The following is a 19,525-nucleotide window of genomic DNA, read 5'->3' as shown; positions in this document are numbered from 1 at the left end:
AAAATTTCGAAATAAGAGTACTCAGGCTTAACCTATCTGTTGGAAGAAGCAGTTTATTCACTTCAATACATCTCACTCTGTGCTGGTATGTAACACGACACAAAAAAGTTCCTTTTTGAAATCATTCGTTCGCATTCCGCCCTTTTTGACGCTCTGTTTGCTTGTGTACCATCTTTTAAAGGAAAGTAAAGAAACCCCAGAAAAAGCTAGACCGTTTATAGTTTTTCTGTAGTGTCGTATGTCATAAGGCACGCGTGCCTTATGACACGCATAGGGTGTCATATCACACGCTTGGTGTGACTTATAGCACACTGCTTGAAACAAAAGCTTCAGCGTGCCAAACAAAGCCTACAATGACAGTCTTTGTTTTACCTATTAAATATGCACATATCTGTGACATTGTGACACGCATAACGTGTCGTGTCATGACACGCATGCCTGTGTCATCACCTTTTTACCCAAAATCGTGTGCAGTGTCACATTTAATATTAAATGATTACGGAAATGTTACTTTGTCTTTTTAATGTTACTATTAAGAAATGTTGGAAAAGAAAGCCCAAAATCCAAAAAAGTACAGTAGGCTACTACAGAGACTAAGATGAAAGCGATTAAAACAATAATTATTGTAGTATCTATTTTTGATTGAAATAAGAGAAAGGTTTACAATTTTTTAATCCTTCTGGTTAATCCTGCTGTTCTATTTCAAAGATATAGGAAGAAGGTTTATGACTTTTATACATAGATGTATGTAACAATGTTTTTCTACTCAAAGTCGTTTTGTATGGACTTTAATACAGTTCTGTTTCCCAGACCAACAAAAAGTTGGTCCACTCATCAGTTAAATTCCATATAAACTGTAGCGTCGCTAGGGTTTATATACATCAGCAACATGGTCAATACAAAATTCAAACTTAAAGAATAATAGTAATTCACATTTGTAAGCTGATGATTGGTCCTTAAGGATGTGATTGAATTTAAGGAGAAACTTTCGCTTGTGTGTGCAAGTTGATACAAGCTCATGCTTCTTAAGCGTTGCCAGGTCTGAATTATATAAAATATAGAATTTCTCGGTATTACATAGGTTACATCGATTAGTAAGATTAGTATAAGATTTGGCCTTGGCTGGAATTTTCCAGGGGATTGCAGAATCTTTCTTTTGACCTTTAAGCTGCCAAAGATGTTTGCTTAGTTCGGTGTAATTTTGTTTGCTCTTTTGTTTGAATGATATTTGGTGATTTGGCCATCTCGTCTTGAACTCCCTGGCAGTGAGGCCGATGTGTGTCTTTGTGCTTTCAGCAGTGTTGATGGTGGCTTGGTATACTACTTCCTTTACAAAGCATTGTCCTTTTAAAGGACATTTGTTTGGCTCTCTGCAGTTGCAGGGTTTTGGGGGTGTTTTTTCTTCAGGTGGCATGTTCTGTCTCAGGTTGGTTTTGTTGTGTCCATCAATGATCTGTTTAATGTTGGGTGAACAACTGTAACTCAGCTCAAGATTATTTTTGTTGAAAAGTTTTCTTAATTTATGGTTCGGTGGGAAGCAGTTCTCAATCAAATTTAGAAATACTCTTCCTATGTTAGTTTGCACATTTTTACTAAATGTAGGGTTGAACCATATTATATTCCTCTGCCTCTTTCTCATTTTGGTGGCTGCTTCTGGTGACTGCTGTTGTTGTGGGACGAATTTTAGGGTGCATGAATTACCACTTTTCTACAATGCTTCTTGGTAGGGTGGTGCTGCTTCTTTAAAGGCTTCCTCATCTGATGAGATTTCAGATAATCTTTTGTTAATTGCCTCAGGAATGTTCTTTATTATGCATGAGGGGTGGTTAAATTTGCTGTGGACATAGAGCAGAGTGGTTGTTGGCTTTGAATAAGGCTTGTACTTCTTATTGATTAAGTATATATATATTTTTAAGTGACCATGACAAGAGGTTCACAATGTTGTCTTTTTATATAATGTTACTGTATTCAGTAACCCAGAAGCTCATGCAAGCAGGATTTCTTAAAAAATAAATCATTTTGAAGAAGTACCGTGTCTTTAGTGTTGCTTTACCCGCACACATTATTTTAAGCATAAAGTTGGGATTAAACTGTCTTTACACCAGACATAAATTTGGCATAAAGAACTACCGTGTCTACTGTTGCTTTACACGCAAACTCTAAGCGTAAAGTTGACATTAAACTGTCTTTATGCCAAGTTTAAATTTGGCTTAACAGTGCCTCTCCCCTTACTTTACACGAATGTGTAAAGGCGGCATAAATTTCAACTTTACACCAGCTTTACTACAAGTTTAAAGGCGGCTTAAAGAAGTCTCATTACACCAACTTTACACATCCGCATAAATGTTGCGTAAAGTTGTGTAAATGATGACTTTTCATGCTGTGTATGGTGAAGACCTGTAAAGTGAAAAAGTACAACTGATGGCACAACAACAAAACAAAAGACCAAAACAACAAAAAGCAACCCCTCTTTTAGAATGAGATCAGAACATAGGCACTATTGAAATAAAGTCAGTGGCACAGACCCAAAATAAGGCGGTAAAAGCTTGGGAAGAATCATCCGTCAAAGCAATGCAGGAAATGCAGACATTCATGGCCGTTAGCAAGAACTTTCTAAGTTCTTTTCTGTCAACTATGCAGGGCTCCATTCAAATGCAGGCCTGAGAGATGAGTTCTGAAATCGCAACCCCTCTTGTTGTCACTGTTTTGCAAACATCAGTGGCACGACTCAACAACAGGCAGCAAGAAAACGCCATCACTTAATGCCCATGTCAATACCAGGCTGGAGAGAGGTCTCCAGGAAGAGTGCAACACAATGTTGGGGAAAGAGAAGACTCCCCCCTTGACCTTCCTATGAAGCCATTGCCAAAGACACTTCCATGCCATACCACCTTCTACAGCAGTATTGCTAACAACACCGTGTGGAATGCCTCACTCCTCAGCCATCAATGAGAGTGCTAGCTATGATCTGTGGAGGTCCTCCATGGCAGCTCTTGTATGTGGAATTTGAGCAGATGTCGAGTCTCACATCCGACAAAAAAATGCTGACCATGCTCTTTACAAAGAAAACCAAGCACTTCGAAAAGAAAACCAACAGCTCAAAGAACAGCTGATGAACATCAGGCGACAGAATGTTTGCTCTCATCTAGGTAGATAAGAAGGTCTATAATTGTAAGATCCCAGTAATGGGAGAATTTATATCTAAATGAAACTATTCATTTCAGACTGATTAGTCGTCACATTTAGATGAGTCGTCTCCTAGCGTTGGATAATTCGTTTCTGGTGTAAGTTGTAACTTATGATAAGCTCAGGGCTAACATAACTTCGTAAGGGTTTTTAGGTCACCTTACAAATGCGAGGAATGGGGAGGGGTCTTTTGGTAAGTTTATTTGAGCAAAGTACAGAGGTTTTGAAACCTCTCTGATTTTTCAATTGTAGCCAGTGTCTTTCGCCTTGGTAAAGCGCATTTTGTACTAATGTTTTAGCTCATAGACCATCTATGAGTGGATACAAGATGATTAATTGATTGATTGATTGACTGCTGCTCCTACTGAAGAGGTGATAACTTTCCTCAAGTGCCTCATTAAACACTATCGCTCTAGTGTTCCTTCTCAAAGTTTGCCATCGTCTTTAGACTTGCAGCCTTACCAGCAATACCTGATAAAAGCAAACCTCTCACCACCTATGCCTGTGGTGAGTCTAGAACTTTAATCGGCATTAAGATTCAAGATAAAATGAAATGCCATCATTAAAAAAACTGGCAATGTTTTGAGAATTATGATGCATTGTGAATTCAGGTCTAAGCCAGCTTCATCTTCAAGGGCACATAACACTACACATAAGACCAATGTTACTGTCAGCTGTGCAGTCATCGTTTCCCAAAAGCCTGGCAATCATAATATGCCAGTAGAAAGATGTATGGAAAATATTCAGCCTTTTCCATATGATTGACTGGAAATGTTACAGTTTTCCCACAGGTGGAGACAACAGGGAAAGATCCCCATGAAGTTGGTTTCTCTGCACACATATGTGATCAAACAGAACAGTTATGGCAAGATCATCACCATTAACTGGCCTATGCTGCTGACCAGTGAGCCATCCAAACACACCTACCAGTGTAAGCACTGCAGAATGAAACTTCTCTAGGCCTTCCTCTGCCTCTGACTGGTGTGTTTCTGGTGGTTCTCTATCCTGAATTTGTGTTCAGCATTCCAAGCCAGCACTTCAGAGTACCCAATCATGTTTTCATCCTCAAGCCTCATTAGAAAATCTTGACAATTATCAATTACCGCTTCCTCGGTTATTCTCCTAGAGGTTCCATCTTATGAATGCAGAGCTTCAACACTGAAACTATGTTATTTGCATCAACAGTGTTTGCATTAGTATCTTTCACAGAAAGCTGCTTACAAAGATCGGCATTGCCCTTCACTAGGCTCACTAAACCAAAGAGCTCAAGTCTTTTTCCAAACTCTTTTAGAAACAAGGACCTTCTACTGAGGAGACTAACCATTACTGTACCACTTATGTCATTAATTTTATATGATGTCCATCAATGACGCCTGTGTATCCATGCTTGAAAATGGTGTCCTGATGGCACGCTGGATCTTCTCTGATACTTCCTAACAATGCTTATTCATCAGGGGTCAAGTGGAAGTCTTCCTTCAATTCATTCAGACCAATATTGGGACTGACCAGCAACTGAAATGAGCCCTCAGTTAGAAAGCGAGGAGTAAGTCCTCTTTGGACAAGGCTCACTGCTACAATTTGCCCAAATACAAGAAAAAACCATCATGATCATGCAACATAGAATCTACAGGGACACCAGCAGGGAAAAATTTCTTTCCAATTTCATGTGTTGCACATGCTAGAAAGTCTCCTCAGGACTAAGGTGTAATATGAATATATAAAATATGAAACAATACATAAAATATTTGCAGGTCTTATGGGTATAATTCCCAAGGAAAGAAACACAATGAGGCAAAAAATGTATGAAAGTGTTTCATAAACAGTTTGGTGTGAATGGATTCAACTTGCATGTTAAGAGAGGGCTTGATGTCGTTTACATACAACATCTCGTAGACTAAGCAATCAAACTTGCTGTTACATTTCCTCAGAACTTTGAAAAGGTGGTCAGTCTTTGTTCTGTTGTTGCCATGCTGTGTTTCAAGGTGTTTCCCAATGACTGAATACTGCGGTGTTCACTTATGCATTGATGTAAGTGTCAGGCAGTTAACCTGACATAATTTGCATCACACAAATCACATTGAAATAAGTATACAATGCATTGAGTGTTCATGATCGGGCAGTTTGTTTTCCTTGACACTCAGAGTTTGTGACAATTTTCTGCTTTTAAAGACGGGTAGTGAATGGTGCTTAATGTCACTTTTGAGTCCTAATACCTAATAGCAGGTGTTCCCTCCTCACCCACTACCCCACCCCCCTGTCACACCCACATAGAAAACCAGAAATCTACTTTCTAGGGAAAAGTTTGAGTAAAGAAAGTGTTAGGTGAGTGATGTACTAGCGTCACTAGGGAAGAGATGAAATTCATTGAGCGCCCGCAGGTAAAAAAATCAACAACAACCAAACATATTTTGCTCGATAAAGAACAATCAGCTCTGCTTGGAAAATAACAGTGTTCTAACCTGGGGTTGTAAGCTGTTTTTCTATGAACTGAAACTTCAAAGGGCTTTCCTAAAAAGGTGGGTGTCCTGTGGTATGTTATAATGCCAGATAAGACTCGTGCATCGATCATCCATTAAAAAATCTCCATCTATTAGCTTTGCTTTATAAAGCGTAGTAAGTTGAAACCTATGCTTTGGGCACACGGTCATCCTTACAACATCCACCTGGTCAATTGCTTTTCTGGAACGATTGAGAATCATAGATTTTGAGACAATATTAGGACTTCATAACGATGCGAAACAGAGAGTCCATATGCGGGAAAACATTCTCTACCATGGTGTCATTATGAATTCATAATACCGTCTCAAAATCGAATGTATTTTTTTATTGCGATTCATGTATTTTTGTAGAAAACAAAATGTTTAATCAATTAATCGAGCTTCAGAATACAACAATAAATCTGAGATAGGTTTCAAACTGGGTATAAGATTCCTAAAATTATGCCACCTCCATTTACATACTAAAATATCTAATTTTAAGCAATTAAAAAATGTATCCAAATAATTTTTGTAACCAAGAATTTTATCCGTGAATCAAGGAAATTTCTCGCTTAAAATGTCAACTTCATCGAAAAGCTTCAAGGCAGCATGTTTGCAAAGATTTTTCTTCAACAAAACCAGCAAATATAGGAAAACAGTAGAGTTTCAAGCTTGAATTATGACTGCGTGATAAGCGTCTACCAGGTAAAGCTGAATGTAAACAAACAGAGCGAGCAGACGAAAAGCAGCGTTCAAGTTATTCTTATGGCTGTTTTTGGTTCATGAGATTGCTGTGATAAAATAACTTTACTTTTACCTTTCAAAGTTAGGACTTTAGTCAACCTTTTTGCCCTTTCTATGAACAATGTGTTGAATGTTAGTTTCTCTTTGCAAGAACCAAGTAAATTACCTCGGGAAATCTTCATCACAAACAAACAATTTGAGACGACAAAATCGTAAAATATCATGGTCTCTGTTCAATAAAAAGAGTCCACTGGATCGCGATAAAAGCCATTTGTTTGCATGTATGATCCCTAACTGATATTTTGAATCACCTGTAGCTTTGGTATGACCAGGTCTTCCTCTTACCCCAGACGCACCTGGCCCCTTGTACTTTTCCTTCAACCATTCAGTCATGTCTATCTTGCAGGACAACAAAAGAACCATTCCTGTTTTGTGCGCAGCCCATGATGTGGCACCGCACTGATCACTTACCCCTCCAAAGGAACAAAGTGCCATCGTGAAATTACCCTCGAATTTCTTACACCCAACAAAACATACCCGCGAAACCGAAAAAGAATGGGAACTCGGTCCAGACCCCACTCTCTCCTATGTCCAAAATGGCGGGCCAGGTGATACATCGTCTCAATGCAAGGCCTCGTTTGGTTATTGTATTTGCAACAAAAGCTTTCTGTTTTACTTTCTAGCTCACCCAACTGTGCATTCCTTCCTGACGGATGGTTTCATTTACTCAGCTCTAAAGGACTCTGAAATAACGGGTCACATCAACACTGCTATAAACTGCAGCTTTTATGTTTGTAATATATCTATATATGCATGGTCATGCTCCTTTACTGGTGGGTATTTACAAGAACTATGCAGGCTGTTAACAGACATAGATTATATGCTAACGAACGTTTTTGTTAAGCTAACTTTATCTTGTAATCATAAAAAATCAGGCCTGACAAAATATGGAGATTTTCCATGCTTGGAAAAATGAAAAAGAATTATGACTTGAAACTGAATATAAATCAGTGAAAAATTCAAGCATCCTTCAAAAAGATCGTTATATGTAGGTAAGGTCTTCATCATTTGTGTTGTTTGATGGGTACTCAGTTTTGAAAGAAAACATTAACCCTTGTTTTGCTAAATCAGGGTGTTTGTTGTGCTAATCAAAGGCCTTTTAGGAGCAATTGTAAGGTAAGAATCACAGTATTTCTGAACAATGAAACTGATTTGGCTTTAGCAATTCATTTTCACTCACCAAATACAGAATAAGGGTTTCATGTCAGCAGTTTGGTTTGTTTATGGCATGAATTATGCTCAAAATTCCATTTTGAATGGCCTTAGAGGGGCATGGAGTGTTTGCGGCAAAAATTCAACAAACTTTGATAAGCCAAATTTTTCTCAACTGATTTTGATAACTGGGTCACTAAAGTAAATAATGGTATAGGTACAGAAGTTATGCAAGAAGGCAGGTAGATACAGCGATTTTTTGAAAAATGGCAATTTTGGGTTGTAATTTTGACATCAATTTTTGCCAAACTCTAGCCCAAGGCTCCTCTCTGTCCAATATCTCGAGGACAAATTTACATGTATGAAATGAAAGCTCTATTATAGCAGAGTTCATGGTCAAATTCATTTGGAAGCACAGTTTACCAATTGGGTTTTATGGCACTTTCAAAATATCCCCTGGAAGGCTGGGTTTTTGGTGCTCAAAGGGCAAAAAATGAGACCCCCCTGAAACTCCAAAACTAAAAGTCAGAGAAGTGAACCAAATTGGCTTTTGAAATATCTCATTGCACCCAACTTCTGTGCCAAGTTTCAGCCAAATCGGTTGGCCACAACTTTTGGCCCCTGGAACACTTTCTCAGACAATGACACTTAAGCGGCCAACCCCAATTAAGCGACCACCTACCATTTCCCCGAGGACAGCCCACTGTATTATATGTAAACCAAAAATAATTGCACAGTGCGAAAAGACCTAGATACGAGTTTAGCGTTACAGTATTTACGCAGGGCATGTAGGTAGCGGTGGTCTAGTAAAAGATGACAACACGGGCAATGGTCAACTATTCATTCTTTTCATTGCTTAATTTAATCTCTTCCTACTCAACAAGATTATGTGCTCCCTGTGGTTCCAAGCCTTACGGAGCCTTACGTATTAGGATAATAATTGTCCTACCCCTACCCCTAAAATGGGATGACAGCATTGCGTGACGAACAAACAAGGAACCGCTGTAAGCAAGGATTCAAGAGGCGATAGATCAAACGATGATCAAACATAATATTTTGGTGTAGTGTAAAGCAAGCAACTATCTACAAATCACTTAGCCATTTTTTGACTTAGATGCAGTGGTGATCATATGTGTCAAAAGAGGGTCATAGATTCATGGTATTCGACCATTAAATAAGTTGACAGTTGGTGATGTATATCAGACGTTATGTAAACAAAAGCAAACTTCTGCTTTATGTGCGACAAATGGTGACAGAAACACATCAAATCGGATTTTGGACCTGCCTTTTACAGGAAATAAGGTGAGAATATTTGGAAATTATCAACTCTGTGTCTATTTCAACTTAATATAGCTCAAGACATGTGGCGCATGCTAAAATATATGTCTAGGCCGTAAATTGAAATTTGACGACGGATGGTCAAATATCTGCATTTTTAACGTACTTTGAAAAGCTCTCGCATCGCTCACAATCATTTGCCCAAAGAAATTTTTACAGGAATCTGTAGACCATCCTTCTACGATTCAACCACCAGAGGCTTCATCCATTTGAAGGTTTCGCACATGGTGAAAATCAATTACTTTTATGAAGTACTTTGAAGTGAATGAAATACATGTCTTCGAAATTTAATTATTTTGCAACCAAAACGACAACGCAACATTCCCTAAAATCAACCCAGTACACATTTAAACAGTGTACAAAAATATTTGATTTTTTTAAAGACAGAAGAATGATGAGGTTTTGCGTGCAAGGCTCTCAAACTTGTTTAATAAAATGGTGCATCAAATGACGATTTTAACGGAATTTGATAATTTTCATATTTCTTTGAAATAAAAGGATATTTTGCCTAAAAACTATCCAGTAGTTTTTGTCATGCCCTAGCCTATCTACCGTAAAAATATGAGTGAAATCGAATTTTCAACCCTTGCCGAGTTATTTTCCATATTTATGGACAGGGACTCTTAAAATACCAGGCAGATTTGCAACAATGATGATAATAAATTTTTAATGTCTTGAGATCACTTTGCATAAGCCCTAATGATAAATTTGACAAATTTCAATGAGTTAATTCCCTGTGCCACAAGAAATTTTATTTGAAATCTATTATTAGATTGCACCCATGCTGTAAAGGCTATTTCTATTTGTTGTCTTCACTACTACACAATCTAACTGACCAATGAGGTGTCATCATTGAAATAAACACCAAACTAAATTTTCATCAGAAGAACACCATATATGTGGGATTCACTCATAGCTCGTCCTCTCGGTTGAAGATAACATGCATTGTACTTAAACAGCCTGTTGCATTAATCTCAGGGAATTACAGACAAAAACAAAGCAACAAATTAATGGAATTTCAACTTGATAAGGTTATAGCCACTTGCTACGATGACAAATAAACAAATGAACAGGGTAGATGTGAATTACATTTTAGTTTTTTCTTACACTACCAAGGAGGAAAACATTTATAATAAGGCAGAAACTTGTCAAATGTACAAGAGTGAGTAGTCAGGGGTAGCAGAGAATTACAAAACAACTACATTGTTTAAAGTAGAAACTGGGGTACTTACAAGGTACTTGGAAAAGTAAGTTGGATGACCCAGATCCCTTCAAGGTCCTTCAACTTGTAAATTAATTCAGGGGATGAAAAATAATAACGGTGACAAAAACGAAAGCAACTATTTTAACAATGAGGAAGTCAAATACACTTGCTACTTACCTCACTATCATCAATATCACTATTTCCATCATCACTCTCAATAGAGATATGTCCAATCACTCCAGGTTCCTCCTAGGGACTGGAAGGTGAGTCATAATATAAAGTGCTCCCTGTGACTCTAATGAAAGTACCCCAGGAGCAATCCACTGAAATGATGTTGAAAGATTAGGCATCTTTAGCTTTTTTGCCCCAGGTACAGTGTTTAAACCACCAAAAAGAGACAATTCATACAGCTAATTACCACTTGGATTTAAGTTACCATAAGCTTAAATAATCTCTTTTAGTTAAATGGGATGAAGTGGTTGAAACAAAATTACTTCATACTCTACTTAACAGTTAGATTATGGTCTCCAGATAATGATAATCTCATTGTTTTAGCATAATTACACTAAGATCAATTTAAAGTATAAGACTAGCTGTGTTTGACAAACACCTTATGGCAAGCGTGATGCCTAGCCAGTCAGATTGCAGGATGTATGATGATTGTGTGTTGCATAGGCAATCAGATTGCAGGATTTATGAGAACTGTGCTGGTAGATTCATAACAAATTTTGATAACTAATGAAATAAGTAAAAGCCTTGTTAGTAGTTTTCATTCTAAAGTTGTGTTAGAAATCCCTGCCCAGCCAGCTTTAATTCAGATATGGTCATGTTGACACTGTAAAAAGTTTGAAGTTTCATGGCCTTTTTAAGTCTTACTCCCGACTGAAAATGCAACGAGCTTACATGACCGCACTCAGATGTGAGTCATAAGCTTAATATCTTACCTTATGCATTGAAAGGGCATTTCTTTGTTGTCTCCCAACTTAAAAGCTTCCCTAAAAATACTTGAGATTTCTTTCGCAACTGTTCTCTTGTCCCAGGTACTATTCAGGCTCACTTTGCCAATCACACCTACCGTATTTTCCCATGTATAAGTCGACCTTTCAAGACCTAAAAATCAGTCCAAAAATTCGCCCTCGACTTATACATGGGTCAAAACTTGAGATCCAAGTGCCAGTCAAATAATTAGCATAATAATTGTCTTTCAATGTTAACAAACATGTGATAAGCGGCAGCACAGTTTACAACGTACGTTCGCTTAGCGATCTGTCTCTCCATATCAGAGCTTCAAGTTAAAATGCATCAACATTTATTCGTTAAATTTTAACCTGGATCTTGTAGACACTCACTGGCTCAATTTTGTCATAAAGAACCAATATTTTTCCTTTAAATAAAGCTGTAGTAAAGCCGCTCGGAGAAAATATCTTTCGCACTTGGAACTTCTCTGCTTGGTAACCTGGCAGGATACGAGTGCGAGGACTTCTGTACCAGTACTTGACCGATTTCAAGGCTTGACTACCAAGTTCCCAACACACGCTTTGCACTTTGTTTATGGCGTCGTTCTGTCTTATAAAGCCACTTTTAATCTCTTCGCACTTAAAAAGGCTTGTTTGAAATCCTTACGTTTGATTTTTGTGAGCATTTTACAAAAATTATCATCGAAAAGTCTGCATGCACATGTGTTGCTAAACAGGGTAAAACGCTTGTATACGTGCCATAATAAGCTTTAAAACTGCGCAGTGAAACATGCTGTGATTTGTTTACATATCTGTGGTAGCTGAAAGATAATTGTAAGAAATACAAGATAAGTTTTCCAAGAAATTCTTACCTGGAAATTAAGAAAATCTAGGTTTTGGCCTCAAAAATTGGGGGTCGACTTATACACGGGATCGACTAATACACTGGTAAATACGGTATCTCTGCCAATTGAGCCCTTTGCCCTCCTTGTGGAATGGCAAATATATCACCTTCCTCATACGGAATGCATACTACATCTTTGGTGACAATTTTCGATTTCCCTTCTACTTTTCTTGTTGAAGAATCTCGCATTCGCTTAGGTGCTTGGAGATACCATCGAGAATTTTCCACCTTCCTTTCACAACTTGGCCTTGAGGAGTGATAAAAGGAAGATGGGAGCTGAATGCTGGCTGGTGATTGCTCAACAGAAAGTAATTTCTCTTCATCCTAAAAGTAATTACATTCTTTCAATATCACAAAGAACAATTATCACAATCTCCCAATTAAAGAGTGATATTCAAGGCTATGAAAATACATCCACACCAACTAAAAGTCATGAAAATATATCCCAAACGAATACAGTGCGACAAACATCGAGTTCATTTGTACGCCTAGCAGGCATCCATCCCTGACAAGACATTTCAACATTTTGGAAAACAACACACCGTCAGCTATCTGCCTTGACACGTACTTGTTGCTGAGAATTTCTAAGTGCATTTCAAACTGCAGCAGAAATTCTTGCCAACATGTTATTGTTGGAAGCTGTTTCAACATATGGATGCCATTAGTCCATGAACAAGCAGCGGTCTTTATTGACCAAACATGGTAGTACAACTAACAAGTGGAACGTGTGACAAACTGCATGTCACGATGTCACGCTAGACTACATATTGTAACATCTCCCCTCATTTGAAAACTGAACGAAGGCTAACATAACAAAATGAAAATGAAAACTAACTTTGTGATAATAAAAATAAAAAAACTTATACAAAACCATGGTAAACAGTCTTAGAAATCAATGTCTCTTTGTGTGCAGAGTTCTTAACTTGATAGAACTAGCTATAGTTTCAGTTCCTTTGTTGTTTTTTTAACTAAAAACTAAGTGACATAGTCTTTGAATCTTGAGGGCAACTCTACTACTCTCGTTCTAGTCTTTGCAATGGTCTGTTTTTCTTCAGGAAATACCGACTGCGTACCATTGCTCAAGGGCTGACTTTCCTCCACTGGAACTGGTTCTGAAACTGGTTTGTGAGAAACTCAGTCAGAGGTAGGTACTGCTGGTTTCTCAGATGGTTTAAGGAACTCTCAATTTCAACAAACTGCTTGGCTGTTTCCTTCAGGTTTGACCAGATAGGATCTGTCTGACAATTTCTCCAGGCAGGTGCCTTGTTTCCAAGTTTCGTTCTTCTGTAATGGTACAACTCACACTTCTTGTCCTATTTCTAGCTCTGGTAAAGTACGGGTGGAACGATCATGATACCATTTCACTTTATGCCGTTTTAACTTTAACTTCTCAGGGACACTCTCAGGAACTTTCGGATAAAGGAGGCTTGTGGCTGTGGGCAGTCTGGTTCTGGCACGATGACACATTAATCTCTGTGCTGGGTTTGCTGCAAGTGACTCGGTTGGTGTGTTTCTTTGATCTAGCATTGCCAGCCAAGGATCTTTGTTGTCCTTAAGCGCTTTCTTTAGTAAGGACTTAGCCACTTTCACTGCTGACTCCACTTTTCCATTGGACCTGTGGTGGTGTGGAGAGGATGACACCTGTACAAACTCCCAATCACGCGAGAATTGCTGAAATTCAAGGCTAGTAAATTGAGGACAATTGTCAGTTACAAGTGTGTCTGGTATGCCATATCTGCTGAATTGCTCTTTGAGAAACTCGACCACTGAACTGGAAGTGTTCTCTTGCAGCTGCTTGACCTCAATGAAGTCTGAATAGAACTCAACAAGTACAAGGTACTCTTTGCCGTGAAGTTTGAACTGATTGGCGGCAACTCTGCTCCAAGGGCGATCCGGAAGCTGATGACTTTGCATAGGTTGCTTCTGGTTCTTGGCCTGAAATTCGTTACAGATGGAACATTGTTTGATCAGGTCCCATACCTTCGGCGTTCATGTTAGGCCAAAAGACTGTGTCTCGGGCTTTGCGGAGACAAGCTTCAACTCCCAAATGGCTGGAATGTATTCTTGATTTGACTTCGGGTCTCATGACACGGGGTATGACCACTCTTGAACCTTTAAACAGGATCCATTGTGTACTGTTAACTCTTCCCACCCTGCATAAATAAAGTTTTACCTACCTACCTTCCCGATATGACCAGTATTCTCTGATGTTGACAGGTACTTGCTCTTTTTGCATTGTCCAACCAGTCAGGACTGTGATCTTTAAGGTTTGCAATGCTTCGTCCTGTCCAGTACACCGCTGTAACTGCTCTAATCTCTCTGGAGTTACCTTCAGGGCTTACATAGGGTTTAGGCTCTCTAACTCGAAGGAAAACACTTGGAAGGACTCTTCTGGCATGGTAACTTCATGCTGTGCTGCTCTTGACAAGTGGTCAGCCAAGAACATCTGAGAACCAGGTTTGTAACTGACTGACAAATTGTATCGCTGAAGTCTGAGTAACATTCTCTGAAGACGGCAAGGTGCTGATAACAGCGACCTCTTGAATATGGACTCGAGAGGCTTGTGGTCTGTCTTCACTGAAATGTTTGCTCTACGTGCCAGATATTGGTTAAATCTTTCACAGGCAAAGACGATTGCCAGGCTTTCTTTGTCTATGGTCGCATATCTCTGCTCTGTCAGAGAGAGGGTTCTTGACACTAAGGCCACAGGTCCGTTTTGGGTCAGTACGTCTCCCAACCCCTTGTTGCTGGCATCTGTCTGAATGGTGACTTCTTCTTCTACGTCATAGAACTTCAGCACTGGATGCTGGATAACCAGCTGCTGGATAGCGACAAAAGCTTTATCGTGTTGTCTTACCCATGTGAACTGAGCTTGGTTGGTGGTGAATTCTCTTAGTGGTGCAGACACATCTGAAAGCTTGGGTAAGAACTTGGAGAGGTAAATCACAAAGCCAAGCAAGGCGAGTACTTCAGACTTGGATGTTGGTTTGGGCATGTTCTTAATAGCTGTGACCTTGTCTGGATCTGGCTTCAGCCCGTCCTTCTAGATCACATGGCCCGTAAATTTCACTTCAGCTTGTCGAAGCTTGACTTTAGACTTGTTGAGCTTTAGGTTCCCTTGTCTCGCTCTTTCAAGAAGGCGAATGACATTCTGATCATGATCGTGTTGCGCTTCTGAGTCATTTTCCCCATAGCCAACTACCAGGATATCATCTCTGATGACTTTCACACCAGGCAGGTCAGCAAGGCACTCTTGCAGTTTACTTTCAAAAACTTCTGGTGCTAGACTTATTCCAAAGGGCATTCAGTATCCCCCCAGGGGTGTCCAGAAAGTAGTTAATTTACTACTGTCCTTGTCGAGACTGACTTGGTAAAATCCATCCTTTGCATCATAAGGACTGAAGATTCGAGCTTTGCTAAGCTCAGGTAAAAGTTCTTCAAGAGTTGGCATTTGGAACTTTGGACACTGAATAGCACAGTTTAAGTCCTTTGGGTCTAAGCAAATCTGAATCTTCTGTGGTTTGGCTACTACCACCATGCTGCTTATCCATTGTGAGGGCTCCACTGCTTTTGTAACGATTCCTTTCTCTTCTAATTCCAGAATCTTCTTCTCTACATCTTTCCGTAAAGCTACTGGTACACAACGAGGTGAATGTTGGACTGGTGTAACACTCTGATCAACTACTATCTTGGCATCTCCAATATGTCCTAGCCCATTAAAAACATCCTGAAATTTGCTTATGAGTTCTTCCTTTGACAGAGGCTCTGGAACAACACTGTCATTTAGCTGGTGAACACTATCCATAACACTGGCATTTAACTAGATGAGCTGCAACTTCTCGCAAGTTTCTGCTGACAGCAAGGGTTTACACTTGTCTTGAATAACTTGAAACTTCAGAACATGTTTCGTACCATTGTGCTTGATGCTCAGGTTGCATTCTCCAGTTGGCTTCATTGTTGAACCACCAAACAGTTTTTCATAGGTGGGCCTCCTAACTGTGTAACGGCTGAAAGATCATCTAAGCAGAGTACATTGGAGGTAGCACCGGTGTCGAGTTGACATGTCAAAGTTGTTGAGAAATCTTCCTGAGCAGAGCTGAAGAATGTGATATCTGCCAACCACTGTCTTGACTTTGTTTGAACCAAGGATACTGTTTCAACTCTCAGGCAGCTCTCATCTGAACTTGACTCATTGCTGTCTTCCAACTGGTGTACTTTTTTGGAAGAAATGCACACAGACGCAAAATGACCCTTCTTTTGACATTTGCTGCATGTTTGTCCGAATGAGGGACATTCCATTCTTCGTCCATGATGTTTTATACGACCACAACATCTGCATTTGGCTTCAGAACTCTCACGTTTCGTCTTCTTGTCTTCATTCTTCTTTGCTTTGGACGAATTTTCTTCTACCTTCTTACGAGGAGGCTTTTGTGCTTTTTTTCTTTCATTAAACTTAACTTCTTTCGTCTGCTTGTCTTCAGCACCTCAAATGTTCTTCATTTGCCGTGAGGCGACTTCACTCATCATGCACATTTGAATCGCTTCCTGTAAATCCAACTTCTTATCTCTCAGCAATGTGACTTTATCTCCTTTATCCTTTAAGCCGATGACAAATCTGTCTCGTGTAAACTCATCCGTCGGTTCACCGTATTTGCAAGAAGCGGCCAACTTTCTCAATCTTGTTACGTAACTCTGTACGGATTCTTCACTTTGCTGCACGCACGTATTAAAGATGTACCTTTCGTACACCACATTTCTGCTGGGCTTGAAGTAATTCTCCAGCCCTTCCAGACATTTGCCGACTTTCTTTTTGTCTTCCTCTGTAAGGTTTAGGTTGAAAAATATTTGAAGACATTCCCTGCCCATGGCAGATCTCAAGGTCACAAGGCAGACCAATTCTTCTCACTTGTCGAGGCCAGTTGCTATCTCGTAATCACTCCACTGCTGTTTGAAGAAATCCCAGTTTCCGATGACATATCCATGACATTTCATTGCATGTGGCAGCGAGAAATTGTGCGGATAAACTTGAGGAACAGCTTGGGGAACAACTACTTGAGGAACAGCTTGTGATGGTGCTGGAACTTGCAAACCCAACTCCACATGGTCAGTGTCTGTCATCTTGGTAAACTTTCGACGTACGTATCACTGTGAAAATTAAATACGTTTGACAGAAGGGAACAGCATCTACTTTCCGTTGACGGCATTTGTGCCCGTTAGAGCGAGCGTGCACGCTGGGATTTTTCCCGCCATTTCCGGCCAGAAATCTGTCCACATTCTTTTTCGGCGCCATATTGCCCGAGTGACAACCCAACAAGGGGACTGGAGAGGAGCAGAATGAAGGCCTTTTTAAGGCTTCTGGGTAGCTCATAGCACGGTAAAATTAGAATAACTACATCAAGCTCCTCGAAAGCGTTTATTTGATACCAAACTTGCCATTAGTTGTCGGATAAATTTTGCCTCACGTCTTGGGAAAGACAGGCATATCTTAGCTTCTTCGATGTGGGACCGATTTTGGGCTTTGTTTGGAAGATTTAAAAGTAAAGGAGAGCGAACGACAGCAAGCGAAGATGCCATGTTTGGACACCTCTGTGTAATGGTAAGGACTTGTTCGATTTCGATTTTTGAATTTCTATTCCGTTTTGATGGAAATTAATTTTTTTCCACGTCTACTTTCAACCCATGATCGGTTAGATGCGTCGCAAGCCACTCCTTCTGCCTCTCTTTTATTTACAGACATGCCCGATTAAATGAATAAATGAATAAATCACCGCGATGGGTCGAAGTAAAGGGCAAAATCGTCGATTTCCGTTGAACAAATATCTTCAGATTAAAAGAAATCAAGACATTCAACTTACTTCCGCCCTTGCGAAAGACAAAAATTATGTTGCAAAGGCAAAGAAGCTGAAGCGACTCCAGTCAAAGGTAGGATATAAACAACTGATTATGATTGAATGTTAACTTTACTATAAATTTTTCTGTTTGAACTGTTTGTTTAATATGAGAACTTAAGTTTCGGTTTTATTCTTTTAAACACTTGCTAGGTAATGATTATTGACGAGTCGTTTGAAAGGTTCAACGGGGATGTGGAATTAAGAGCTAAGGTTAGCCAAATATTATGCTGTTGTGTTTATTCTGGAATGTTGTTGATATGCTCTTATTATTTTGCTATACTGTGCCACTAAAGTACATTTAACATGTAATTATATTCTGAGGACCATCACTTCCTAATAATTAATATTAGAAATAAGTCGAAACCGATAAGTTCTGTACTTTATTTATTTAATATTTATTTAATGTTTATTTCTATTGTCATATTATATTATATTTTTGTACCTGCTTTGCAGGGTAAAAATGGAGAATACAGTGGTCGCTTAATAAATAGCAGGAAGCAATCTCCAACCTCTTTGACTGAAGTTGGCAGAATTTCTGGCCCTGAGCGCAGTTCTAGAAGGAGGTGCCAGGAGACTCTAAAGGTTGCCCAAGCTCTCCATGGAGCAACTCCTGACAACATGCTTCCTGCCTATGAAGGCATCATTGCTGCCCTCAATACAAATTGTTCAGTTCCAGAATTAACCAATATGTTTAGGAAATGCCCCAAGTTTTCTGAAAAGGTTATCCCAAGGGTTGTGAAAGATAAGATAAAAGTCTTTGAGAAGAGTGATGCCAACTTTGTAAGAAGTGTTAATGTTCTGTACAGGGGGGGAATTGCAAGTAAACAAAAATACATTTCAATCAGGTCATCCCTCTCAATGTGTGAGAATGAAACTGGCAAGGGGAGAAAGCATATAGAGTTTATGAAGAGGATTCCAGTTCCTAGATTGCTTACCTATCAGAAATTAATGGAGAGGATCAAACAAATTGATATTGGTGAATTACACGATGTGCGAGAAATTCTGTGTCATGGGCTTGGTGAAGAAGACAAGGTAGATGGAAAGTTTAGAAACCTTCTTCAACTTTTGCTAAGAATGGCTAGTTTTTACCTCAATGCAAACAAAAACAGAGTAGATAAGCTATGCTGGTTTGGGGAGGGTGTAGGCTCATTCAAAGTTGCTATTGGGGGGGATGGAGCCCCATTTGGTAAGGATGATCAAGCTGTAGCTTGGCTTGTGAGTTTTCTTAATTGTAGGAAGCGTGTTTGTAGCCCTGCAGAAAATTTTTTGTTGTTTGGGGCAAATTGCTCTGAGGACTGTGAACCTGTTCATAGATATGTAATTCTGTTGACAGAGGAAAGACGGCCATTGAGGGGACTTCATACCCTTTAGAAGTAGATGGTAAACAGGTTAGTGTTTCCTTTCAGTTTGAACTATTTCCCAATGATATGAAATACTTAGCATTTCTTGGGGGTGAACTTACCATCTCTGCATCTTATTTTTCTCCCTTTGCAGATGTCTGTAAGAGTGAAATTAACTGTCTCAAAGGAACATTTGGTCTGACATCTGACAAGAAATGGAAACCTTGGAAATACAGTGATCGGTTGAAAGTAGCTGATGCAGTGGCAAAAAAG

General features: G+C 39.3%; 2 protein-coding genes and 1 pseudogene across 2 annotated transcripts; 1 reads left to right on the top strand and 2 right to left on the bottom strand.

The window, feature by feature from the left end:
• Window positions 1-3,868: 3,868 nt before the first annotated feature.
• LOC149116838 (uncharacterized) lies at window positions 3,869-6,902 on the bottom strand (annotated as a pseudogene).
• Window positions 6,903-12,182: 5,280 nt separating this feature from the next.
• On the bottom strand, window positions 12,183-15,016 carry LOC149116837 (uncharacterized). Its single transcript, XM_089280366.1, has 3 exons — window positions 14,399-15,016; window positions 13,325-13,956; window positions 12,183-12,345 (listed from the first exon to the last, which is right to left on the bottom strand). Exons 1-3 carry the CDS (start codon window positions 15,014-15,016, stop codon window positions 12,183-12,185), a joined length of 1,413 nt encoding a protein of 470 aa, XP_089136492.1.
• Window positions 15,017-17,353: 2,337 nt separating this feature from the next.
• Window positions 17,354-19,283, top strand: LOC110061478 (uncharacterized). Its single transcript, XM_089280359.1, has 4 exons — window positions 17,354-17,617; window positions 17,755-17,943; window positions 18,063-18,122; window positions 18,366-19,283. The coding sequence occupies exons 2-4, from the start codon at window positions 17,794-17,796 to the stop codon at window positions 19,281-19,283; spliced, it is 1,128 nt and encodes a 375-aa protein (XP_089136485.1). The 5' UTR covers window positions 17,354-17,617; window positions 17,755-17,793.
• Window positions 19,284-19,525: the final 242 nt, after the last annotated feature.

The sequence above is a fragment of the Orbicella faveolata genome, unplaced genomic scaffold (assembly GCF_042242905.1).
Source record: "Orbicella faveolata isolate gen_17 unplaced genomic scaffold, um_ofav_v1 contig_12, whole genome shotgun sequence".
NCBI classification, from domain to species: domain Eukaryota; kingdom Metazoa; phylum Cnidaria; class Anthozoa; order Scleractinia; family Merulinidae; genus Orbicella; species Orbicella faveolata.
Note: the sequence above shows the minus strand (reverse complement) of the source record. Positions and strands in the feature narration are given on the sequence as shown.

Bases quoted from the DNA above. Each gene is read 5' to 3' on its own strand.
- LOC149116837 (XM_089280366.1), bottom strand. From the start codon at position 15,016: ATGCCCAAACCAACATCCAAGTCTGAAGTACTCGCCTTGCTTGGCTTT. The intron at 13,957-14,398 runs GTGTTTTCCTTC...AACGAATTTCAG, and splicing joins TGCCAGAAGAGTCCTTCCAA to GCCAAGAACCAGAAGCAACC. The intron at 12,346-13,324 runs GTGAGTTGTACC...AATTACTTTTAG, and splicing joins CTAGAAATAGGACAAGAAGT to GATGAAGAGAAATTACTTTC.
- LOC110061478 (XM_089280359.1), top strand. From the start codon at position 17,794: ATGGGTCGAAGTAAAGGGCAAAATCGTCGATTTCCGTTGAACAAATAT. The intron at 17,944-18,062 runs GTAGGATATAAA...AACACTTGCTAG, and splicing joins TGAAGCGACTCCAGTCAAAG to GTAATGATTATTGACGAGTC. The intron at 18,123-18,365 runs GTTAGCCAAATA...CCTGCTTTGCAG, and splicing joins ATGTGGAATTAAGAGCTAAG to GGTAAAAATGGAGAATACAG.